The sequence below is a fragment of the Chiloscyllium punctatum genome, chromosome 31, assembly GCF_047496795.1.
Source record: "Chiloscyllium punctatum isolate Juve2018m chromosome 31, sChiPun1.3, whole genome shotgun sequence".
Taxonomy (NCBI): domain Eukaryota; kingdom Metazoa; phylum Chordata; class Chondrichthyes; order Orectolobiformes; family Hemiscylliidae; genus Chiloscyllium; species Chiloscyllium punctatum.
In genome coordinates this window covers 32,065,402-32,093,203 of record NC_092769.1, presented here as the reverse complement: position 1 = coordinate 32,093,203, position 27,802 = coordinate 32,065,402, and the positions used below count along the sequence as shown (strand labels likewise).

Genomic DNA, 27,802 nt, shown 5'->3' with positions numbered 1-27,802 from the left:
CTTTGTGCATAAGAGGAAATGTTCTCTTATCATTCTGCCTCTGGAGTGTTCCATCAGGCATATCGTGTGATAGATGTATTTACATTATTGGGCTGCATGGTAGCGCAGCATTAAACTAAATGACTGGATGAAACACAACCAAACAGAACAAGTGAAAGCATTTGGCTGGGAAAGGAGTAGGATGTGGGAAAATCTATTATTACTGACTGGTCTTGAAGAAAGAATTAAGTAAACTCAAGGTTAGTGCATATTCATTCGAGATTTATTAACCATTTCAGAAAGCATTTTTATCCAAAAAGTTGATGTAAAAGCTAACAGAAGTGAATATAATGGCTGGATGCCACATTCAGATGAGAACACATGCGCTGTGAGCTGGGAGTTTTCTGTACATCAGTAACAGTCACAAGAAAGGGAATACAAAGGCTCTTCAGAAAGGGTTACATCAGTAACAGTCACAAGAAAGGGAGTACTAAGGCTAATCAGAAAGGGTTACATCAGTAACAGTCACAAGAAAGGGAGTACTAAGGCTCATCAGAAAGGGTTACATCAGTAACAGTCACAAGAAAGGGAGTACAAAGGCCCATCAGAAAGGGTTACATCAGTAAAAGTCACAAGAAAGGGAGTACAAAGGCCCATCAGAAAGGGTTACATCAGTAACAGTCACAAGAAAGGGAGTACAAAGGCTCATCAGAAAGGGTAGGTAACCATTCTGAGTAAGGAACTAATAAAAGCAAAACAAATGGGGCTTCAAACAACTGGGAAGCTACAAATTCTTCCATCCACAACCATCTCAAAGATATCAAAGTAAAAAGGAAAATCCATCAATAATTGTCTCAGTAACACGCTGATAAACTGAAGTAATCTCACTGTTAGAGTCAGCAACAGGACAGATTGTAGATTGGGAATTCAGAGACCTTGATAAGCAGATCACGAAAATCAAGGGGGTCCACAATTCATTCACTTAACCTGGAAAAGAGGCAAAAAGCAATGACGCAGATATTTATGATCAGGGACTTTCAGACTTAATGTTTATTCAATGGCACACTTAGAGATTTTACAAAACATATTGGGCAGCTTGGCGTGAGAAAGATGTGATTATTCTCACCTTCACCAGAGTGACGGCAGCGCTGTAGAAAATACTCAGGAAGAACAAGGTGATGAACGTGGAAGCAGTTGTCCAGATGTTGCTGTTATCATCATCATAGTCTTCAATCCAAGTGCGATCTATTGAATCTATGAATATAAAGCCGAGAGAACGCATTTAGATTGTTTATTGATCCAGATCGATCTATCTGCATCCAAGTCATGTAATTAGAGGCCATTACATCTTCATAAAGCAGTCAGGTATTTCTCAAGTGTGACTCTTATCTGTATCTGTTAGTGCATCATTGACTCTCAGCAAGAAATTACAAATACTAACTGCACATGTACTTTCTTCATTGTCCATGTCAGAACGCTTTAAATTATTTTTCTTTTAATCTATTATTTAAGGATATTATTATTTGAGGAATGCTGATAACTAATGATTATTTTAATTGAATCATTATATTTAAAATATAGGCTGTGATAGCACTTTAGTTGAAAATTGTGGCCATCACTGAATAAAAGTTCAAATGTGGTTCTCATCTTTATGTATTGGTGACCAATTACTTGGCAAATCATGAATATAAGTGACATCACAGTCAGGACATTGCTTCATATTTTTGTTTGTCGGATCTGTACATTTAGGAATAAGTGTTTGTACATGTGTCCCTTAATTTATTTGATCTACTGCTTGGTGTGTTTGGTTTTCCTTTAATGTTTGTGTATGTGGTTATGAGAGTCTCTTTCTTCACTCTTGCCCATGTTGGAGTTTGTGCGTGAATAAACAAATTCCTGTTCCTTTACTGCTGGTGTGCTCATGTGTTTGTGTACCTAAATTTTGGTCTTTTCACATTGTGTAAGCATCATCACGCTAATATGCCACCTCGTTGCTGCCCCTATGCTTATCTTGTAATTTCTTTGTGAGTGTTCACTTTTCATTAGTGCTATCTAAAATGTGTGCTTATGCGTCTGTTTCAGATCCTACCTACATTAGGTTATTTTCATGTTTATGCTTAATAAATGTTAGCATGCAATGATATATTTTGATGGATGTTTATATTTATATGATGATGTTTGCTGTGTGACAATCTTTCCCAAACCATCTCCTGAGAAGCTTGTTTGTGTTATTGTTTGTGGATGCTTGCTGATGCTTGTGCCCATTATCCTTATTTAATAAACACCCCTCTATTTGTTGATCTATGCACTTGTGTGTCTGCATGTGAGACTCTGAATTTGTGTGTACGTGTGATATTGTATCCATGCTGATCAATGTGGTTTAAAAATAACTAATTAAGCTGCCTCTGTCATTGTATGTTTGTGATTCTGAAAATGGGAAAATTATGATATTAATATTTATCTCTGTGCACTTACGTGCCTGTGTGAGTTGACAAGTGGGAGGACATTTTTCAGAATTTGAATCTGTGTTCATGCGTGTATGTCTGTACGCATTGTGCTGTATGAATGTAAATGTATTTGTGTGTTACCGTGTGTCTTTGTTTCTCATGGTTATGTGTGAGTACCCCTGTTCATTTGTGCAAATGATTTTCATTCAGTGTATGTGAGTTTTTGTATGAGCTTAGAGAGTGTTCAAGTGCCACTTGCATCTGTGGCTCTGTGTGAGTATGCATGTGTGACATCTTATCTATATGCACATTTGAGTGTGCACATAAATATGTGTCTTTAGGTGAGAGCTCGTATATGTGTCATTACGAGTGTATTTGTGATCATCTCTCTGTATCTGTTCTTATACCAGACTGCAATTTTTATTGCTCTAATTTATTGTTCGAATTTTAATGGATTGCCCATAATTAGATCTGACCTTGGTGTTGTAGGAAACATTTCCCATCGTCATGGAGAGATAAATGTTTTATGAGCAACACTTCTGTTGCAGTGATAGAATTTCTGTCTCTGAGAGAAAAGTCTTGAGTTCAAATCCCCACTGCCCCAGAGATAACATTTCTGAATATGTTTATTAGAAAATGTCCACTTGTGTTCTGTATGTGAAACAAAATGATATCAGGTATTCGAATACCAGAATTGACCCCATGTGCTCCAGAAAACTGAGACAAACCTATGGAATACAAACCGGGACGATGCAAACACCAGTTTTGGATTATGGGAATCAATGTTCATCATTTGTTAACAGAGCCAAGCATGTCCAACATGCTTCAAAGGTATTATTTTGCATGGAAATGTTAAATCTTTGGACAGTAAGCAAGAAGCTGACTGTTCCTGTTAGTAACTGGGTTACATTACAGAGGACATCTTCCATGAAAACTCTTCACAGGGAGCAAGAGGACAGACCATTCATCGTTCCCCTCCCCTCTGCTTCACGACAACTTATCTGTTGATTCTCTTTGGTGTGAAAGTGAAGATACGTTCTGTCAACTCATGCACTGGTGCAAGATCCCTGGCAATTCCCCAGAAACAAAGGTTACATTCAAACTCTTCTGCACTATTTACGATTGGTATGTTCCAATCAAATTTAATTTTAAAGTGTCTTAAATTTACATTTCCAATTGGTGCAATGTGGCAGTTTAAAACTGACATGAATTTTGTAAGAGTGTCCAGTCGGGGGAATCAAGAACACCAAGTTCATAACTCGTGCTCTACCCTTGACATAAAATGGACATTGTCAGATTTTGTCACAGAGGGATTTAGGATGGATAAGGTATTTGGCGGAATCCTGCAATGAGTGAGCTTTACTCTGTCTCTGACCCAGGGTGTATCTGAGCAGAGAACATTAACTGCACAAGACACTCGTCCTAGACCTGTTGATAATCCACTTTAACTACACAGATGGAATGGAAGTCAGGGTGGGAAACAATTAATTCAGTATTTAACTCACAACTGGAGGGAAAAAAACACTTCTATTACTTCTGTTGAATTATTAAATTCAACTTTGAAATTTTTATTGACATGAATTAACAGTGTCCATCAGTGCAAGCGAAATGTTTACAAAACTTGGTTTACCGCTGGATTTATCGACTGTTCTGTTGATTATCTTCAGTGGAATCGCTTCATGTCCCACCACACAGGAGTAAGAAGCACCGCTGGCCCACTCCTCCGCTGTAATGGATAACAGGCTGTACATGAAGAAGGAGATGTTGTCACTCTCCGCCATCACCTCAGTGTTCTTGTAGTTACTGGGATTCACCGGCTTGTCATTGTTTGTCCACTTGACGAAGATCTCTCGGGGGGAGAAACCTCTCACTAAACAGGTGAGGGAGAGAAACCTCTGAGCGGAGATTTCTTCTGTTGGTGGCAGGAGGACCGACACTGATGGCTCCAGCGGATTAATCACTGCAGAATATGTGAGAAAAATATAAATCAACCAAAAAATCCTGAACCAATATCACAATTTCACTAAATATTAAACTATGCCATGTTTAATTTGGGATTTATTCACTTCCGTTTACTAAAGGAGCAGAATGGTACACATTCTGTTCAGTAAAAAAAGTCGAGTTTAATGTGAAAGTTGCCTCCATGTTTCCAGCCCACAACAAGGACATTCTGTCCAACTGTCATTGCTGATGGTGACGTCACAACCCAGGCTTCTTCCCACTTTATCTGACTGAATCAGAATACAATATCCTTTGGTCCATCTTTATCTTAATCAGCTACCCAGCTATCCTGCCTTCAGATGCACCATTAATACTCCCAATGGTGTTTGTTCATACCAATCAAACCCTGACATTGATGTAACTGCATCTGGATTACACATGGGATCCTTTGTGTTTTAATCTCACCGCTCACCTTTCTCCTTGTGGATGGAGTCTCTCCGCGGAGTCGGTAGATTCTGATGGTACACCACACATTCAAAAGTAACGCCACTCAGCCAGGCTTCAGTAGAAATGTCTAATTTGCTGATCACGCTGTCGGGATTCTGTCCAGGCTGGTCAGCAATCTCTGTTTTCAGAGGCTTCTTTTCTTGTTTCCAGGTCACGTTGACTCCAGAAGGAAAATTGGACACAACGCAGGTTAACGTCACCGTCGCCTCCAGTAAGACTTGTTCCACTGGCGGTGGGAGGATTTTAACGGTGTTAGGGTGGCACTCGGTATCTTCTATGAAAGAAAAATCAAAGTCAATGAAAAATGCCCCTTTATGATAAAAACAGCCAATCTTCAGATTACTTCTTCACAGGGTGAAGACACCACCTTCAAAATGGCAACTCCAACTATTGCTGAAACGATGCTTCATGTTGTTGATGTATTTTGATTTGTGAAAGCATTTGTGATTACGTATAACATACCCTGTGTAATTACTCCTAAAGAACACTGGCTTTGTAACAAGTGAAACCTGAAAAAAAATAAAATAATCGAAGATACCATCATGTAACCCATGGAATTACCTTTCTTTCAGAGTCTGTCTCTCACTTAACACCATCTATTGATACTTGTGACAAGAGTAATCTCAATATAATGAGTTCATTTCCATGTTCATAACCCTTTGTTGCAAATGCTGCTGGTCATTCTGACTGCCAAATCACATCCTACATTTTAGACAAATTATAATAAATAATAATTATTCTCTTTGCAGAGTTCTAAAGTGTTACAGGAGCGGTGAACAGCCATGGAAATTCTGTTCATTATATTTAACGTGATCAAAAATACTTTGCGTTATTGGTGTGATGTCATTCTCTAATTTATGTCATTGTTCCTCGTGAGCTGTGTTTGGAGTAGATCAGAAAACAAGACATTGAGTACAGCATTGGATATCGAGAAGGACACCCATCTCCTTAAGTCTTTCCCTCCATTCAGTTTGTTCGTAACTGGTCTGTACTTTCACTTTATTTACTAAGGTGCGTTTTTTAATTTCTTCATAGAGCAGGGGAGCAAAAAACAAACAAAAGCGTCTTAAATCAATCTACAAACGCGATGGAAATGTGCACTAATTTTATAGACATCCACTACTCACTGTGTAAACATCGCTACCCCAAACCAGGCTAAATCAGCCTGTCTCGAGTTCCTAGTTCATTCATCCCTATTGGACCGTTCTTACCAGAATTTATTCTCCTGCCTCATCCACTAATTACAGAGACCATCTTAAAGAAGCTCATTGAGATCACGTTTATCCCAGTTGATGTGATACCCACTTGGTCTGGAGTCTGATCCCATAAATGAAGTTAAAGAGCTCAGTACCAGATAAAAATCGATGTCGTAAAATGTCCAAGGCCAACAGGTCATTCCTGAGCAGGGGATGATGCACTGAACGCATTTTAATTTATTTTCAAGTAAGGGTCACTGCATATTTTAACCACGTCATTTTGAGACCACAACATCATAAGATAGAGGATCAGAATAAGGCTGTACGGCCAATCCAGAGTTTAGATCAGAATGATGCTGGAAAAGCACAGCAGGTCAGGCAGCATCCGACGAGCAGGAACATCGACGTTTCGGGCTACAGCCATTCTACTGTCATCTCTAAACAAGAGCCGATCTATCTCTGGCTTGAATACACACAATGGCCTGGCCTCCACAGCCCTCTGCAGCAACAAGTTCCACAGCCTCATCACCCTCTGGCTGAAGACATTTCTCCCCACATCTCAGTTCTAAACGGTGCCCCTTTGACCCTGAGACTGTGCCCTTGGGGTCCTAGTCTGGCCGACCAGTCAAAACATCTATTCCACGTTCACTCGACCTCAGTCTCTCAGTATTTTCTATGTTTCAATCAGATATCTCTCCAATATCCCCCCTCCACCCCCAAACCTATCCTTGAAGGGGCCCTCTGAACGCCTCTCCCAGCATGGTCAGGCAATAAACTATTTAACAAAGCTCACTGTCTATATATCTATCTTCAACAGAGAGGAAACATGCTTTTCTGACTTGCCAAAATGTTGAGTCATGAGCGATGCTAATGTCACACTCAAAGTGAAATGCGATATGTTGCATGTTGGGAAACGAGAAGCTGTACCGTACTGTTTACTACGCCTGATAAATGAGCGTGTTTGATTCACATCAGAGTTTAGAAGTATTTGTAGCTCTCTCAGTGTGTGTCTCTTACCTTGGAGTGCGGTGATGTTTTTACTTTGAATGTTCTCTCCATGATTGACCTGGCAGGTATAGACTGCGCTGTTGAACCATTCACCATAAGGGACCATCAGCCGACTCATCACCGAGAAGTTCCCGTTTGCCTCACACACAGGAGACGTGAAGAAGCCAGAATCCAAGGGTCGGCCATTTTTCAACCAACTCACGGAGGTTGACTTCGGATGGAAATCGATGATTGAACAGACGACGGTTGCAAACTTGCTGCTTGCGATTTCTTCACTGGAGCTCACGGTTAGGAGAAGAGTTGGTGGGAGAATACCTAGATCATTAGGAAACACATCGCATAAATTATCTGATGAATTTCAGAACAAATACAATCAGTTCTCATATATCAAGGTTTCTTGTGGTTAATGGATACAAGAATCATAATTGTGCAGAGTGCTGCAGAAGCTGGGATCCACACAGAAAGATCAGCAGGACAATGTGAAAAGCTAAAATTATAGGACACAGCAAGGGAGTCAAGGAGGCATAGAAACTATAGGCCGGTAACATCAAAAGGGAGATAGCAATGTTGGATGGTATTCGTTTTAATGACAGAGTCTGATGAACAAGGCAGACAAATTACTGGCATAAATGAGGAAATGATGCGGTTGCTATCACAGAGACATATTGAGAGCCAGGCAGGAGTGGCTATTCAACATTCCAGGATTTAGTGCCTTCAGGCGAGACAGGGAAAGATGGAAAAGGATGAGGGCTGGGGTGTACAGTGCAGAATGTTGCTTCTGTCGCAATTCTGACAAGAGTATTTTAGGCTTTAAAGAGAAATGAAACCATGGATACCTCCTCGAACAAAGGCAAATGGACAGTACTTCAAAACCAAAATACAGCAAACATAACTACTGGGAGAGCATGATAGACCTTACTATAGGTCCAAAAGAGAAAGTGAACATACATGGGCAAATTTCAGAGAAATGTAAATTAAATAGGGGAATGAGAAAAGAGGTTTTTAACTTCCTCAGCATAGGCTTGGATATTCATTTTGTCAAAAATTTAGAGGGAGCAGAATTCTGAAAATGCCCCCAGGAGAATATTTTAACAAAGTATGTGTTTAATACTGAGAATTTTAATCCAGACCTTGCAAGAGAGGGGTGAACCTGGACTTAACTTTAGGGAATGAAGTCGACCCAGTGGGTAAAACCTCAATGGTGGAGCACTTTGCAGACAGTGATCGTAAATCAGTTGGATTTCAGATTGTACTGCAAAGGAATAGAAATTGGCCCAAAGTTTTGAAAAAGGGAAGGACAATTTTAGTAAGATCAGGTAATGACTTGACCAGAGTGGACTGGAAGCTGACACTTATTGGTAAATCTGAGTCAGAGCAGTGTGACACATTTAAGAGAGAGATAAGAAAATCACAGGGAGGACATTTCCCAGGAAGCCACTGAGTGGGACCAAGAATGCAGTGGGCTCTGGACACCAAAGGGCATGGAGGGTGAGATAAAGAGAAACAAGGGAGGCTTCCGGTCTAAACTGAAATCTCAAAACAATAGGAATTAGTATGGAGTACAGAATGTGCAAGGGGGAGTTTGAAAGACAGAGGAATTAGAAGAGCAAAAGAGACCATGAGAAAATAATAGCAGTCAAAATAAAGGAAAATATTTTTAAAAGTTACACGCTCATTCAAAATAAAATAATTATTCGGGAAACAGTAATGCTCATTAAGTGTATTATTGGAGTGGAACCGAAGGATTAGATTGTGGTCAAAACGAACGTGTTCTGTCAGTGTTCACTAGTAAGAGGGACAATGTGGGGACAGAAAACATGGAGGGGTGTTGTGATGTAGTTTTCAGAAATTAGGACACATGACGTGATGTTCTGTGTTGTCTTGCTGAATGAAAAGTGGTTATATTTCCAGGGCAGATGAAAAGTATACCGAGCTGTTGAGTGATGCAAAGAATGAAATAGTTGGGTCGCTGACAATAATTTAGAATTCCTGTCTGGCCACAGCACTTGTGCCAAGTGAGTGTAGATCAGCCAAAGTTGCACTGTCATGCAGGACGAAGGAAGGTATAAATAATGAAAACACAGATCTGTCAAGCTCATCTCAGTGGTAGGGAAACTATTGAGAAGTGAAGTTAGTCTTCATTTGGAAGATAAATCAACAATTTTCATCACGGTTTTATTGAGAGGAAGTCATGTGTAAGAATTTGATCGTAGTTTTCAGAGAGATAACTCGATGTCCAGATGATAGAAATAATCAGAGCCAATGGGATCGGAGTTAATTTGACAGATTGGATCGAGAACTGGCTGAGTGGTGGGAGCAGGGGATAATAGTCATCGGGTGTCTGCGTGACTGGAAATCTATGTCTCCTGGTGCTCTGTAGGGATTGGTTTGATTTCCTTGTTATCTCTCTTACATACTAATGATTAAGACTCAAATTTAGGAGTATTAACCAGTGAATTCACAGATGAAATGAAAACTGTCATGCTGGTAAGTCATGAGCATAATGGCTTTCGATTGCAGGAGGATATAAAAGGGTTGGTTGTATGTGAAGTGAAGTTGCAAATGGAAATTATTCTGCATAAATGTAAGGTGATGTAATTCGGCAGAAGAATCTGTGAGGTATGACGTTTTGAATGTTGAAACCCTGGAAAGACCTGAGGATCTTTGGTGCATGTACCCACCGATCCCCTATAGTACTGTGTCGTCTGGATAAAGAGGCTAAGAAGGTGAGAGGATATTTGCTTTTCTGAGCCGAGACATTGACAATGAAGAGTAGGGAGATGATACTGGAACTTAATAGAACACTGGTTAGGCCATACTGAAGCGTTGTATGCATGTTATCGAAGGAATGTGATTACACTGAAGGCAGTATTGATGAGATTTGCCAGGATCTTGCCTGGGTTGGAGGGTTTTAGTTATGAAACTAGTTTAGATAGACAGGGGTTTTCCTTGGAGCAGAGGAGAATTAGGGAGAAGATTATCATAATGTCTAGATTTATTTTAGGCATAGACAGGGTAAACTGGATGAAACCTTTCCCCTTGATGGAGAGAGAAGGTAAGGCCAGGAGCTTCCAAGTGGATCTCAGGGGAAAACAAAATCAAACAGAGGGTGGTGTTTGCCTGGAGCTCAGCACCTCTAAGTCATGTAGAGACTGAGCCCCTCATAGTAGGTATGAAGTATTGCGATGCATCCTTGCAAGGGCAAATCACACAAGGCAATGGATCAGGTGCTGGCACATGAGACTGGAATAGTTAGGTGGCTGTTATTGATAGCCATGAACTGAATGGATCAAAGGGCCTTGTTCCTGTGCTGTATAAGGTGATTCTGTGAAAACGGTTATAAATAATGCCTTCTTCATATTAATCCCAGATGCTCTGTTTATCTCAGTTCCCACAACACATACCTGGACATGGCATTTCTTTGCTCTTGTGTGACCCGCTGTGTTGAACCTCACAGTAGATTTTGCTGGGGCAATCTGCCGCTGAATCGGGCAGGGTTAACTGGCTGCTCAGGGTGTAGGTTCCCTTCTTGTTTCTCACTGATGGGTAAGTCTTAAATCCAGTCGTGATTAACTCCCCATCTTTCTTCCAGGTTACCTTGGTGACGTCAGGGGAATAGTACATCGCCAAACAACCAAAGGTCGCAGAACCGGTGTCGTGCTCCTGACAGGAGGAGACCAGGCCATAAAGCGTGGGGGGAGACTGTGTCTCTACAATAGAATGACCAATTGAGCAAGTTAGTTTCTGTTCATTTGACCTTATCAGTTACTCAAATGTATCCTCAGCTGTAAACGTTTGCCAGTATGCTCCCACTGAGTCTACAGCATAACTGGAGTTTATTTTTGTTTCCTACCAGTTGCTGATCATGATCATTGGTTCCTTCTTTAGAAACATGGCCTGGACCTTGACCATTGCCGTATAATTTAGGAAGAAGAACATCCTGATCCCACCCCAGTAACTTTGAAGATCTCACCAACTGACACTTTCACTTGATTGCTGTGAAGAGCAAAGAAGTTTCACAAAATACAAACCAAGGAAATGCAGATTCATCAAAATTCTACACTGTGTGCAAACAGGCCATTTGGCCCAACAGGTCCACACCCACCCTCTGAAAAGTAACCCATCCAGACCTATTCCCCTCCCCTATTATGCTACAGTTAACCCTGAATAATGCACCCAACCTCCCAATCACTGAACACAACATTTTCAATTCCCCCAGCTTGCACATCTTTGGACTGTGGGAGGAAATGCACACAGACATGGGGAGAAAGTGCCAACTCCACACAGACAGTCACCCGAGGCTGGAATGGAACCGGAGTCCCTAGCACTGTGAGGCAGCAGCGCTAACCACGGAACCAGCGTGCTGTCCCACTAGGTACTGTGCTGCTGGAAATACCCAACCGCTGGCAGTACCCCCGGAGAGAAATCAGAGTGAATCATAGAACATAGAACAGTGCAATACAGGCCCTTCGGCCCTCGATATTGTACCACCCTGTCATACTAATCTGAAGCCCATCCCACCTACACCATTCCATGTACGTCTGTATGCCTAGGTAAAAACAATGACTACAGATGATGGAAATCCGATTCTGGATTAGTGGTGCTGGAAGAGCACAGCAGTTCAGGCAGCATCCAAGACTGTCCAATGATGACTTAATCTTGGCGAATCTACTACCGTTGCAGGCAAAAGCATTCCATTCCCTTACTACTCAATGACAAAAGAAACTACCTCTGACATCTGTCTTTTCCCTATCTCCACTCACTTTAAAGTTGTGTCCCCTCGTGTTTGCTGTCCCCATACTTGGAAATCAGGTCTAGTGAGCCTTCCTCACTTATCAATGCAAGGCAGAATGTTCTCTCTGGGAGGAAGGTCACTGCAGCAGCAGCACAGGCAGGAGCTGAGCACTGGGACTGGGAGGAGGGCTGTCACGGCTGAACTCATGCCAATTGTCTGGAAGTTGAAACATCTAATTTACAATTATCTGAATTCTGGAGGCCTCTGAAAAATGGAGGACCATTAAGGTTCAGAGGCTTTGGAGTGTTACAGCTGAGTATTTACGTAAATATGATTTGAGAAATGAACTGGTAATGTTTAACTTTAATAACTATCAAATTGACACGCAGTTCACCACCAAACCTCATCTTTCAGACGAACCACTGCACTTACTCTGTCTAGACCTAAATTTCCACTCACATTGACAAACCCAACCCATTCATGCCCGGAACACACAACCCCTATCACACAAAACACATCCAAGGCAATCCATATTGGTAGTATAGCTGAGAAGAGAGATCTCGGTGCCCATGTACATAGATCCCTAAAAGTTGCCAGCCAGTTTGTTAAGAATTATTTAGAAGGCATACTTTCTGTTGGCTTTCATCAATAGAGGGACTGAGTTTCAGAACCACGAGGTTAGGCTGCAGCGGTACAAAACTCTGGTGTGGCCGCACTTGGGAGTATTGTGCACTGTTCTGGTCACCACATTATAGAGAGAATGTGGAAGCTTTGGAAGAGATCAGAGGAGGTTTACCAGGATGTTGTTTGGTATGACAGGAAGGTTTAATGAGGAAAGGATGAGGGTCTTGAGACTGTTTTTGTTTGAGAGAAGAAGGTTGAGAGGTGACTTAATTGAGACATAAAAGATAAACAGAGGGTGGACAGTGAAAGTCTTTTTCCTTGAATAGTGATGGCTCGCAGGAGAGGACATAGATGATAGATGTCAGAGGTTGTTTCTTGACTCAGAGAGGAGTTGGGGCATGGAGCGCACTGCCTGCAACAATAGTACACTCGCCAACTTTAAGGGCATTTAAAGGTCATTGGATAAATATATGGTTGAAAATGGAATAGTGTAGGACAGATAGGCTTCAGATTGGTTCCACAGGTCAGCGCAACATTGAGGGCTGAAGGGCCTGTACTGCACTGTAATGTTCTATATTCTATATTCCAGATGGACATATGATCTCAATTCCTTTCACTCATTTACACTCCTGCCGCCCTGCACCTGGCCCATGGTGAATCTGGCCCTGACTGGACCTGGCACCATCATTTTCACAACCTCTGACAAAAGCCCACTACCCAAGACATGACCTCAGCCCTTGATCACTGACCTTACATCTTACCCAAGTCAACCTGTGCACATTGCATCCTCGCTACTTTCGCATCTGTGCTTTACAACCTACTATTTTGCCAGACTCGGAGCTTTGCATTTTGACAACACGTCCACCTGTCACTTCATTACAGTGACCTTCCACCCTGAAACATCCTGGCACTATGCCCACCGCTACACTAACAAGCCTGGCATCCTGCCCACCTCTCCATAAACCTGTCTGGCAAAGACAGACCTCCTGCATTTCAGTTCAAACTACCCCTCACCTACCAAGCACAATTCGAACAAATTATCCTGTGACCATTACCACTTACCTTGATGCCACCTTGCCAGACAGAGTGCATGCAAGCTTACCCAGCAGCCAGCCAATACCTCACAGCCTACCAGCCCAAATTCTCCCACATGCCCAATCTAGCCCCTCACTTGCTCACCACCTTCCAACTTTGAGCCTACTCCAACATAAAGTCAGAGAGTCATAAAGTCGTACAGCACAGAAACAGTTCCTTTGGTCCAGCTCATCCATGCTGACCAGAGTTCCCAAATTAAACTAATTCCACTTGCCTGCCTTTGGCCCATATCCATCCAGACCTATCCTGTTCCTGTAGCTGTTCAAATGTCTTCTAAATGTTGGACCTATCTCTGCATTTACCACTTCCTCTGGCAGTTCATTCCAATGTTTTGGACAGTTACAACATGAAGCCTACCTCCTGCACTCAGTGCTCTGACCAATGAAGGTACATGTGCAAAACACCTTCAACACACTAGGTACTTGAGACAACGCTTTCAAGAATCTATGAGTCTGAACCCTCAGGTTCCTCAGTGTTCAACATCACTATCCAGTGCCCTACCATTAACTCTGTAAGACTCTATGAGTCTGGAACCTCAAGGCCCTGTGTTTAAACATCACTATCCAATGCCCTACCATTAACTCTGTAAGTTGTGACCTGATTTATCTTCTCAAAATGCAACACGTCGTATTCATTTAAATTAAACTCCTTCTGCCACTCCTCAGTCCATTGGCCCAGCTGATCAAGATCTCATTGTACGTTTAGATAACTTTCACTGCCAATTATACCACCAATGTTGGCATTACATGCAAACTTACAAACCATGTCCCATTCAAATTTTTCATGGCTTTCAACCAATATTGTAGCCTGTTTTCCTTTCTCCCACATATGTGTAGCATTTTTTTAAGGATTGAAGGAATCTATCTCCTTATTGAAATCATTTAATGTTTTGTCCTCAATCAATTTCTGTGGTGGAGAATTCCAAAGGTTCACCATTCTTTTGCTGAATAGTAAACAATCAGGTTCAATGTTATCGAGTGTTGGGAAGATTGGTGAGCAGCAAGATTAATGATGATCCCATGAATAGCCTTCTAGAGGGGCCAAGGTGCCTTCTTCAGCTTCCATTTTGCATGTTGTCATGTCCCTTCGGCAGCATGTTCCAAAATTGTGACCCTTGAGGATAAGGGCGCACATGTATGTAAATGCTTCTCCTGAAAGCTTTCCTCCAAATCTGACTTCAACTTGACTCTCAACTATTTCCCTGCCCGTTTCCTCTTCCTCAATCATAGACATGGGACTCACTTCCTACCAGCGCTGTGAATGTGCTAATACCACACCAACTTCAGCAATTCAAATAGACTGATGACAACTGGTTTCTCAAGGCAATATAAAAAGTCTGACACTTCCTCACCGGTCTAGAGATTCAAACAACCACTGGAAAAATTGTAAATTATTTGAGGCACTTGTGTGTCTACACAAGATGACATGGTTTCCGTTTGTGTGATTTGACTGTGTTTTCACTAAAGGAACAGAGCTATTTCTTAATCATATAATAGGAATCAAGCATCCCTCATTTTTAGCAAGGCAATCACACATTATATTTCTTTATTCCAGGGAAGTATAGTGTTAAATTAATGAAATATGATGATTGGGATGTTTCAATTGGAAATAGTCAGAGATTTAAAGTTTACTTTCATGAGCAATTAATTCCAGCCCCATTGTTTCACAGTACTCACAGGAATGTCTTTCAGAAATGGTGTCTCCCTTTGTTTACTGAATCAGTAAATCTGGGATAGTTTTTGCTTGTTAATCAAAGGTGTTAAAGAGTTTTAGCCAAAGGGAGACCTGCGGATTTAGCTCACAGATGCTCCATGATCTAAGTAAGTGATGGAACAGCTCGAGGGGCTGAGTGCCCTCCTCTTGCTCCTACGTTCCTATCATTGTGTCATTCATTAAGCTAGCACTGGCGGTGAACACTTTTTATTAAAATATTTCAACAAATTAATTGTTTCACACATGCTTTTAAAAAAATTCTGTTGATTATTTGGAACGAGATCATTGACATTCTCTATTTGAGTGATCAAAATAACTTCCACCCAATTACAGCAGCCACTGCACTCTGGAGTGGGTTGTTACTTCATAATAGTTTCTTGTGAAACTCCAGCTCGAGATCAGGGCGCTCAAATTCAATGATTCTCTGATATTTAATATCTCTGAACATTTGCAATTTGTTCAAATGCATCTTTTCTCTGAAGAACGTGTTTAATCGAACAGAACTTTTTTCAATGAAACAACAAACTTTAAATGCTAGAAAACCAAAAGAAAAGACAGAAATTTCTGAAGAAACTCAGCAGGTCTAGCAGCTCCTGTGGAGAGAAGGCAAGGTTAACCTTTCGCATCCAGAGACCCCCCTCTTCACCAAATTGTTTTCATGTTTTTGACACAAGAGCTCACACCTGTTGAGATAAACAGTGATGACGTTGGCTTGACTCCTGCTGGAGAAAGGATTCTTAGCAGAGGTACTGGATGGTCGGAGATAGCAATTGAAGACCAACTGAAAAGCTATCTCCATCTGCTGCAAGTGTTGGATTCAGCAGAACTCCCACCGGACTGGACAATCAAATTCAGCTACAGCACTGGTTTAAATATAAAGTAAAACAGCCTAAGCATAATCTAATCAAATATGCTTCGAAAATGATTCAATCTGGATTAGTTATAAATTATATTGTGAGAACAGCAAGTCAAAAGCTGGGATTTCTTTGAGCACTTACTCCATTAACACCATCTAGCGATGCCCAAACGCTTGTGAACAAATATTGATCTGGAAAAAGCTGCTAACTGCCAAAATTCTGTTTAATATCTAAGAGACACAAGTCAGGACAGCGATTGAATAGATTTCACTGGCCTCTGTGAGTGGAATTCCAACAAACATCCAAACATCTCAATCTTCTTTCTTGCGCTGAAGTAACCTGATAAGAGATGGTGTTACATACCTCTCTTACAGGTTGTAAGTGAACACAGGCCACCTGGCACAGAATCAGGGACACTACCACAACATCACAACAGACCTGAACACAATGAGCTCGACACTATCACAGAGAACACAGCCCACCTGTTTTGACAGTACATAAACCATGTTCGTTATTAACACCTTCCAACATTCAGGAATTTTTCCAGAATGTTTGTACAATGAAAGTAACATTTCAACATTTATCCAAGAATACTTTGATAGCAGCTCCGAATTGTTCAAATTCTATGGGAACTACAGAGGAATAAAACTAGGAATTGTATTGCCATCAATTCCCTTCCTCTTTCCCCTGTGAATGTTGCTGCACCAGATGGTCTACTTAGTCTGAAAAAGATTAAAATGTTTTAAAGTGTAATATGACCGTTGCCAGTGACATTAAAAGCTGATAATAGGTTTTCAAATAATAAGATGCAAAAAAATTCTGATTCTACATTGTGCCATGAAACATGTCCTGCATAACTGAGGCACAAAGAAAATATACAGCATATTTCCATCTGCCTCACTCAATCAAATATCTCTTGTTGCCAACAACCAATTTCAAAACTCTTGCTATCTGCCTTTTGTTCCTGAAACGTTCGTTCTGATTGGAACAACATGGTCAGGGCTCTCAATTCTGAGGCACCTAATCGAATATTGTATTTCTGGCCGATAAAAATGGTTTTGAAGCGCGAGATGAAATTGAACTGTCTGAGATTCAGGGATCCGAACTGGACAATTTACAAATGGTCAGGACCGTTGACAAGTTAGTCAGAGATAGCACTGAAACAAACTGTACAACAGACTTAATCCTAGAGGATACATTTCTCAGCACCTCACGTCAAATATATTTACTGTACTTGAACATTCATCAGAGGAACTAACCAGTGGATTAATGTGAACGAGAATGTGTTCACCTTGAACATAAATAACCACTGAGTTAATAAACTTAATAAGTCATTGTATTTAATAAAATGATTGAGGTGGGAAATATCGCCAATTAAAGCACAGATCTGGAGGCAATGGATTATTCTCTAAATTATTTTTACATATTCTTAAAACGTTCCTTGAACTGGGGAGATTTTGCATGCACTGCATAAAGTCAATACTGCATTCCAGTGTGGAAAGCATTTCTGTTGAAGGAATCAGGGCAAGGTCATTTTCTTGTTTACTGCTTTTAATGAACGAAAATGTTTAAAAAGGTATGAATTGAAAACATGCTTCTGTCTGGAGTTGCCCGCTTTAACAGATGTCTAAGTAAATGTGGGCACTGCTGCCTCACAGATCCAGGTACCCAGGCTCGGTTCCAGCCTTGGGTGACTGCCTATGTGGAGATTACACAATCTCCCCTGTGTCTGTGTGGATTTCCTCCCACAATCCAAAGATGTGCATGTCAAGTGAACTGGTCATGCTATATTGTCCATAGTGTTAGGTGCGTTAGTCAGGGGTAAATATAGGGTAGGGGAATGGGTCTGGGTGGGTTACTCTTCAGACGGTCGGTGTGGATTGTTGGGCCAAATGGCCCGATACATACTGCAGGAAATCTAATCTAAACGATTGTCACACTTAACAAATGTGAGCAGATTCCTTCGGATCGCTACATTGCAATAAATCGGTCAAGTATATTAATTTTAATAAATATTACTCTATTTTCAGTGTCTGAATAAACAATGTGCTCCGTTATCCTCTAGTTCATGTCTTCTGCAAATTTGTGAACTCTGCATACGTTTGAACACATCGATGTAAAATGAATTCTCTGCGTTTGCAGCAAGTACTCCCATGGTTTTGAGAGTAGAGTTCCAACAGTATGGAAACAGGCCATTTGGCCCAACAATTCTACACTGACCCTCTGAACAGTAAGTAGCCCAACCAGACCCATTCCCCATAATTTATATTTACCCCTGACTAATGCACTCTAACCTAGACATTCCTGAACACTATGGCTGTGCTAAATTGCACAAATCACCTGACCTGCGCATCTTTTGGACTGTGGTAGGAAACCAGAGCGCCCGAAGGAAACCCACGCAGACACAGGGAGAATGTGCAAACTCTACAGAGGCAGCCACCAGAGGGTGGAATCGAATTTGGAATCCTGGCGCTGTGAGGTAGCAGTGCCAACCACTGAGCCACCATGCTGCCCTGCGAATTGATGAGTGAATTATTTTAATTAATTCAAAATTTGTCCTTGGTCACATAATTCACGACAGCAGATGTTTCCGAAAGAATGACTCTTCAGTTGATTTTTTTGTACAATGTAACTATTTAATTAAAATGCACAGATTGGGAACACATAAAGCACTGTGCAGATTAAATAATTCAGTTAATGGTTTATTTTTATCCTGCAAATCCAGTTTAATCAGGGACATAACAATGAATTAACTCAAGTTACGTATGAAACTGATCAAAGCAGTGAAACTGATCTGTTCTTCATAGAATTGTGCAGAATTTCCAAATGGTCTTTGTCAATTATCTTTTCTAGTCAGAAAAATATGTATGTAGTGTACAGCGGAATTGAAAGGTGTTTCTTGATCAATTATAACACAGTCATGGCATTTTTGCTCAAGAGCAAGAACTATGAGAACATTAGACTTTTGAAATGCTATTTATATTTCTCTATGACTTGTAAACTCTTTAAAGACAGACCTTGTGATTGAACTAGACAGTGGAGTTCTGAATTTGGATTGGAAGGCATGGATTAGATTAATCCTTAATTATTACATTTAAGTAAAAATGGCGCCCGAAGGTATCTGTTTTCCCTTCATTTCTAAAACCTTTGCGATTTGCCTTTCACTTAATAATAGGCTTTATGAAATTTCAACTCGCATGCTGATTGCATTGAATGAGGGACCTGGAGCGGTTCACTGTCACCAACCGTGTTAACATTGCAAAACAATGTCGAAACCAGAAACGGTTTCCCAAATATAACACATTTAATGTCACCCAAGCACAGTCCTTCCTCAACAGATGAACGATCACCAGATCACAACATGGTGTGTTTGCAGCAGAACTGGCTCTGCAAACATTTTCAACAGAACCAAGAACATGATGTAACCTCACAAAAAAAACAAATTGAAATCGAACAAAGCTGCTCAGAATCCAGCAAACTAATGATTAAATTGGATGGAAATAACAAGTCATAACAACAACCTTGTTTGTGAGGGGACTTAACACTTAAAGCTGTAATGTTTCTGGCAACAGTTCAATTTATTTCCAACCTGCACACCCTTCTTGATCATGACAATCCTGTGCAGCACACAGTTGAGCGGTTGAAGGCATATATTGATTAATCACTTCATGGTCAAAACAAAATTACTGAATGGACAAATATTACCACATTATAATTTTAAGTTAGTTTCAATTACATAATCTGATCAATTCTGCAGTTTCAGATTTTAGTCCCAAAATTTATTTTGAATGAGGCTACTCAAAACAAAATTCAGCTAGTTTACAATTAGAACTGAGTTTTTTTTTTAAAAAGTCAATACATTAAAAACTCGTTGTTTTCATTTCTCACACTTCTTTCTTCCTTAAGTTAGTTTTCAGTTACAAATGGATGTAATGTTTTCAATCAAGCAGAGAAAATGTGTCATATAAGTTTAACAAATGCAGAAATGATTAATGAAAAACAAAATTACTTCACAAATATTGGTAATCAACAGTAATTCAGAGAGTCATTCTCCTCACCAGAAAGAAAACACCAATTACAGAAAGCATGAAAACGCTGATCAATTTCACAAACTGAATAAGAATTCAATTAATTCAATTCAACAGAATCAAGGAAAATAAAATCAGAATCCAATCAACTCAAAACATCAGATTTAAATGAAAGATAACCAGAATCCAACCAATTCAATTCAACAGAATCAAATAAAACAATTTCAAAAGCCAATCAACACAATTCAACAAAACCGAGTAAAATCAAAATTCAGAATCCAATTAACACAGTTCAAACTGAATCAACTAAAGCAAAGCCAAACTCCAATCAACTCAATTCAACAGAATCGAGTAAAACAAACTCAATCTCATGCAATATAGCACTGCAAGAAAATTGTGTGAGTTTCTGACCTGCTTGTCACCAACAAACATAACAAAATAAATGAGAAAATATAATCATGATAAGAACATATATTCAAGAAATGAATAATGATATTTTTGCATATTTTAATCATGTTTGGTAATATCTTGAACATCTTTGAATTCTTAGCGTTTGTTGTTGATAATAAAACACACAGTCAGGGTGTCACTAACATTAAACATTATTTATAGCTGACAGATTAAGAGACATTAGGTGTTTCAAGTAACCCAGCCACACAGAATGCCCATCTGATCAAACAAAAAAGAGATACACTGAGCAACTGACTCTATCATCACCATTTTAACTATTTGCTGAGCCTTAACTGAAGTCTATAATCAGTCTGAACAAAAATCAATCCGAACTAAACCAAACTCAGCACAGAATCTGAGTTTCATTTAATTCAGAAATTAGTCACATGAATAGAAAGTTTTTAAAAAGTCACTAAGAAAGTTCAAAGTTCTTACCTGAAGTCACTGTCACCATGGTCCCTTGGCCCCAGTAATCAAGATAGTTACAGTGTTACATTCTCTGGACTGGGTCACACAATAACTAGCTCTGCATAAAACAAATCAAAAGTCTACCATCATTTTAAATTTTCAGAACCACAGGCAAAATAAAGTCACGATAAATCATCATCACATAATTGCGCTAGTGAATTCTGATCATTCTTGATAAACTTTAATACTGTTTTATCCTTCACAGAGGAACACATGAGCTGATTCTCAAAATTCCCAACGGTGTATTGATAATTACCCAACACTTTTACAAATTAAATAATGATACTGGCATTAAACCGCACAGAACTAATACTGCACTGCAAGTTAAGGCAGTTTGTAGAAGTAATCACTGACTAGTTTCAAACAGTGGAGGCTGAATAGGTTTTTGTATTGATCATAATTGCAGTGTCACCCCAGTTGTAGTATCTTGCACAGTAATAGATGGCGGTGTCTTTGATCTTCAGGTTCCCCATGTCCAACGCGAAAATGTTGTTTGAATTGTCTTTGGACGCAGTAAATCGATTCTTAATCGCTGGTGCATAGTTACTGTCGGATGAATTATAGTAGTACAGCAGCCACTCCAGACCCTGTCCGGGAACCTGTCGGAACCAGCTCATGTAGTAGCTGCTAAGATCGAAGCCGCTGGTTTTACAGGTCAGTTTCAGGCTGCCTCCGGGACGGCCAGTCTCTGCCTCTGGCTGAGTCAAAACAACCTCCGACTGGACACCTTTAAAAAAGAAAACAAATAAACCATGAGCATTAATACAGATGAAATCATGGCTGAGTCTTTTGCATTCCTGCGGTAGACTAACATTGAGACAGTGACAAAGACAGACTTGAACAAAAAACACTCACATGATAAGAAAGTAAGGAATAAACTGAGAAAAATTGTCGACACAATCATTCTGATAACTTGTGGGAAGCGGTTCTGTCAAGATCTTTCTAAACAGAGCCGACCCAGGAGTGTTGAATTACGGTCTAGTGCCCAGGATTTATATGGCCATCGGAAAGGGCAGGCTTACAGCTTCCGCCTGTTGGTTTCATGCTGGAGGCTGAGACTGGATCCTGGTCTCAGCTTGTACAGCCCGAACACATGGGATCATGTATTTACGAGGTTACGCTGAAACATGGACATATACACACCTTGGGATATTTATTTTGCTGAATAGCTTCTTTGGGAGTGTTTTTATTTAAATGGTGGAAGTAAAATTGAGTAGCTTCAGGTCTGTTTCACATGATAGTTGCAAGTATTTTGTTTAAAAAAAACAAATTCATTCGGATGTTAGCTCCCTTTATTTCTACATTCATTCACAAGCAGATAAAACTAAAATCAAAGTTCAAACATATTACCAGCTAGTAAAACAATTGAGCTTGTCTTCCCAGGACACTGACAGTCTCTGTCCCAATACAAAATAACATGTAATTCATACTAAACATTTCAAAATTCAATTTAGACAACTGAACATAGAGCTTGTCCAAAGTGATTATATTTAGAATATTCAATTAGAAGTTAACTCCCTTTAATCCTACATTCCACCACAAGCAGATAAAGCTAAAAAGAACTTCAATAATATTATTAACCAACAAAATTAGTGACTTTATTTTTGCTGTCACTCAAAGTCTCTCTCACTTTACAAAATAACATACCATTTCTAATCTGCGTTTCTAAATTCAGTTTTGGCAACCTAATATGGAGCATGTCTAAAGTGATTATGTTCAGAATGTGAGTGTGTGTCACTAAACAGTTTGGACTCGGAGATTAGAAGCAGCTCCTTACATTGCAGAATGTCTCTCCCTGCACCTTTTTTTTCAAATTGCTCCGACCCTAAAATGCATAGTAAAGGAAAGCTGTGTGCCTGAGAAATAAAAAGTGAGTTGGCAGGGATACAGAACACCTAGGTAAACTTTTGAAAGAGCATCTAATGAACTAGAACAGCACAGTCCATACATCCATATCTAACAGTCTGGGTACATCAGGAATGTTTGGTTAAATTAGAGAGTATTACAATAATCATTACCACGGATGTAGGTTATAAACAGTACATGTCTCTGCTCACTGATAGCTCTGACAGGGGCAGATAACTCATAAAAATCAGTAAAAATTTGCTGTTACACGACACCAGTGTTAATCATGTACAAAGGGCCCACTCAGTTTGAATGAGATGTATGAATCCGAGAATGGTGTAACAAGTGATGTGAGTTTGAACCAATTCAAGTTTGTTAATTTACTTTGAGATGATAACAAATGTTACTGCAATGTGGGATTTTGGATCCATTAACTTCATATTCAGGAGCTTTAAAGATACTCAATAAACAGGCTGAACTAACCAGAACGTCATTGCATTCAATGTCCTGTTTTCTGACAGTCACACAGTGAATGCTGTATTTAGTGACTTTCCTTTTTAAAGAAGAAATGCCAAGTGAAATGTATCCATTGTGAGTAAATGGGAAAATATCGTTTGTCTGTTAGGATTTTACTTTAGTTGATTCATTTTCCCTTTAATAGGCCAGATACAATAGTTGGCAGCAATTAAACTGACTGCAGAAAAGGTCCTTGAGTTCCCAGTTTCATTTACTGGAAGCAGGTGGAGTTTCTGCAGTGGATCAAAGATATTTTGTCTCACTGTTGACCAGTTGGTGGAAAGCAAACTGCAAACCATAACCACCGCCTCCTCAGAAACAAATCGACTCAGCAACAATGCTGGAGGAAAGTTTATTTTTCAGTTATGTAACTTGGAGAACTAGTCACTCCTCTCATTGAAGGAAATGTTCGCAGCGTCTCAGACACAACCTTAACATCAACAGTTCATTCGAGGATCACTACAGCACTGTTTGATATTGAGAAAAATTGATAAATAGTCAGAGGGTCATGTGGTGATACAGCATGGTTACAGACCCTTCGGTCCAACCAGTCCATGCCAGTCATAATCCCAAACTAAACTAATCCCACCTGTGTGTACTTGGCCCATATACTTCCAAACATTTGATATTCATTTACTTATCCAAATGTCTTCTAAAGGTTGTAAGATCATCCCACACAAAAACCATTCTCTGTGTAAAAAGTTGTCTCTGATATGTTTTTTTTATTTTTCTCCTCTCATTGTAAAAACATGTTCCCTATTGTTGAAATCCCCCACCATAGGGAAAATTCGCCAATGTCTTAGTCAAAAATTGAAAACAATCCCAACTCCAAACATTTACAAAATATCACTATGGATCTTCCTCGAGTCCAAAAAAGATTGTCCCCTTTGATCAATGATTTGTAAAATTTACTCGTGTATCTGCTGTGATAGATGTTTTCAAATAACTTCTTAAATGCAAATGGTTCACATCAATCGGATTAAAGTAACATTTCGTGCACTACCCCACACACAAAAAAAGAACTACTTTGTTAACATGATTTGCTCTGACGAAGTCTACGATGGATTCTTTTATCAAACAAAATCATTTCCACTGTTGTGAGCGCTCGTCTGTCTTCTGTGCAATGGTCTGAATTTTAAGTTGTGTCTGACTGCAGATGGAACTGACTGATCTGGGTATAAGTATAGTTTGTGCCTTTCACATTGTTGATGTATATTGCTGACTTTAGTTGAATAAAGAGGTGTTGTCCCAGGCATCGTCTGGCACCATTAATTAGACCATTAATTTCCACATCACTAGCCAGATTATCAGGTGGAGTTTATTGATATGTGATATTTTTGAAACGAAAGCTTCGTACATTTCCAGTAAGAATCATGTCAATTAGAGCCATTCACCTTTCCACTCATGGCTTGATAAACTTATATGAGGTCGCCCCCCCGCACTCTCACCCTCCAGTGATAAAGGTTCCAGTCTATCTGGATTTCCAACGGTGGTTCTGTTCCCTCACATTCTGCTATTTAAGATCCTCCGGCCACCCCAGGTCCACAGACAGTGTCCCTTGATACTAATTCAAAGAAATGAAAGGAACTTGTCCCACCATATTTTTCAATTTTCTTTGGCTTCAAACACCATCAAAAATAAATGTTTGTATCATTGCTGATTTATGGGAGAATGCCGTGTACACAATATCTGCTGAAATAGCTGCCATACCATCCTGAATCTGGTTCGCAGGTTCATCTGTTGCTCACAAATGCAACCAGACATCAGGGAACAATGAACATCGCCCACACCCAACCGTCCACCATTCCCCTCTGGACTTTGCACTTTGTGAAATCCGTGTTGTCGATAATCAGTTAAAAGAAAGTTTTTTTTTAAACTTTCTTAATTCATGTTGCTGATCTTGGCTGAGTAAAGGTATGTTGCTGTCAGCATTTCTGGGGATCATGTCTGCATTTTTTTCATGTCAGTTTACAATGATATTAAGTCAAGAATTGTCAAAATGTTCTGAGAAACAACGTTTAGAAATGGGCCTATTAGCTCCTCAGGGCTGTACCAACTGTTTGAATATTGATACAGTTCTGCCCCTACTTTTTCCCCATAAGCCAGGATTTACAGCATTGGAGATCATATCTATGTTTATAATGGATTAGACCCTACACAATGTTCCCGAATGTTTACAGTGCTATCACCTGCAGGGTTATGGACAACATGCTATAAATTGGGTGTTGGCTGGAAGCCTCTGTCTTCACGTGATACAGGTGTGATGGGCGAAGTGATCTCTCTGTCGTGAAAAATTTTCTACTACTCTAAATTCATCTTTCCTACTTTGTCTCGTTCAGAGGCTCTTCATACCAGAAATATTCCAAGCATTCGTTTCAATGAGATCAATACACTCCACCTGATAGTCTGGCTCGTGATGTAGAAATTAATGGTCAAATTAATGGTGCCAGACGATGCCTGGGACAACATCACTTTATTCAACTAAAGTCAGCAATATACATTAAAAATGTGAAAGGCACAAACTGTACTTATACCCAGATCAGCCAGTGTCATCTGCAGTCAGACAAAAAATTCAGACCATTGTACAGAAGATAGACAAGCCCTCACAACATTGGGAATGATTTTGTTTGATAAAACAGTCCATCATAGACTTGCTTAGAGCAACTCGTGAAATATTACTTGATTTCTTTTTGTCTGGGGTAACACATGAAATGTTACTGTATTCCGACTGATGTGAACCATTTGCACTTCAAGTTATTTGAAAACGTCCTTCATAACAGATATGTGAGTAAATTTTAGAAATCATTGATCAAAGGGACAATTTTTTTTGGATTCAAGGAAGATCCATAGTGATATTTTGTAAATGTTTGGAGCTGTGATTGCTTATATTTTTAACTAAGACATTGGCATACAGTGCACAACTTCACAATTTGCTGTAACATGAAATTCGCAAACACTGTGAACCTGGAAGGTGATGGTTCAGAATTTAACAAGGACCTAACAAGGTTCGTGAATGGACCAACGAATGATTCATGAAATTTAACAAAGGCATTTCTGAAATGATTAATTTAGCTAGGATAGATGTAGAGACACAAATTCACATCTCTGTTTGCATTTCAATATACTATAGATCGCTTTTCTATTATATCCTAAAATACTTGCGTCTTCGTTCATATTTAATAAACTCTATCTTGTTCCGGTGTTAAGATAGTTTCTTTATTTACTTCACTCAAGACTGTATGCTGTATTCTTGCCTCAGTATTGACCAAACTCGGTTTGGTGCCAGCTTATATCACTTGAGCTGCTTTTTCAGGAAGTGAATCTCTCCACCTGTTACGTCAAAATAATCTGTTCATGCTTAGTTCGAAAGGAATCCTGTTAATATCATCCCAAATTCAGGCTCGGTTATTTTGTATTTATTCATTGGAAATGAACAGAATATGACTGATCTGTTCTTGGTGGAGTGGGAGAGGGAGTTAAAGTGTTCAGCCACTGGGCCGTGGGGTTGCTTGGCATGGGTGTCCCAGAGATGTTCTCTGAAATGATCAGCAAGTTAGTGTCCTGTCTCCCTGATGTAGAGGAGACCACATCAGGTGGAACAGACACAGCAGATGACATTTGTGGAAGTATAGATAAATTTCTCTGGATCATTTGGGGCCTTTTCGGAGGTGAGGGGGAGGTGTGGGCGCAGAGTTTGCACTTCCTGTGGTGGCAAGGGAAGGTGATAGGTGTGGGGAGTGGGCTGGTGGAGGGGCATGGACCTGACGAGGGAGTCGCGGAGGGAATGTGCCACCGGAATGCAGATAGGGGTAGGGAGCGAAATGTACCCGAGTTATGGGGTCTGTTTACAGGCGGTGGAAGCAGCGGAGGATGATATGATGTATGCAAGGTCGGTGCATTGGAAGTTGAGGACCAGGAGGGCTCCCTGTTGAGATTGCAGGAATGGGGTTCAAGGGCATCATCCACCACGTGGGAGGGGAAATTGCAATTTTTGAAAAAGGAGGTTATCTGGGATATTTTATGGTGGAACTGCTCCTCCTGGGAGCAGGTGCGGTGGAGGCAGAGAAATTGACAATAAAGGGATGGCATTTTTACAGGAGGTCGGGTGGGAGGAGTGTCGTCCAGGTAGCTGTGGGAGTCAGAAGGCTTGTAGTAAATGTTTAGTTGGTCACTGGAGATAGAGGTGGAGAGGTCTAGGAAAGGGAGGGAGGTGTCCGAGATGGTCCCTCTGAAGTTTAGGTCAGGGTGGAAGGTCTTATTAAAGTTGATGAACTGTTCAACCTCCTAGTGGTAGCATGAGGTGGCATTGATACAGTCATCAATGTAGCGGTGGTAAAGGTGGGCAATGGTACTAGTGTAGCTGTGGAAGATTGACTGTTCCACATATCTGACG

At 40.2% G+C, this 27,802-nt stretch overlaps 2 gene segments (V, D, J or C); both read right to left on the bottom strand.

Annotated features, from left to right (window-relative positions):
• Nucleotides 1-615: 615 nt before the first annotated feature.
• Nucleotides 616-22,054, bottom strand: LOC140456931 (Ig heavy chain C region, membrane-bound form-like). The segment is given in 9 exon segments: nt 616-966; nt 1,106-1,233; nt 4,057-4,386; nt 4,840-5,148; nt 7,088-7,393; nt 10,483-10,788; nt 21,016-21,106; nt 21,461-21,775; nt 21,904-22,054. Coding segments are annotated over 7 exon segments (1,407 nt in total).
• Nucleotides 21,408-26,583, bottom strand: LOC140456868 (Ig heavy chain V region-like). The segment is given in 2 exon segments: nt 21,408-21,775; nt 26,568-26,583. Coding segments are annotated over 2 exon segments (384 nt in total).
• Nucleotides 26,584-27,802: the final 1,219 nt, after the last annotated feature.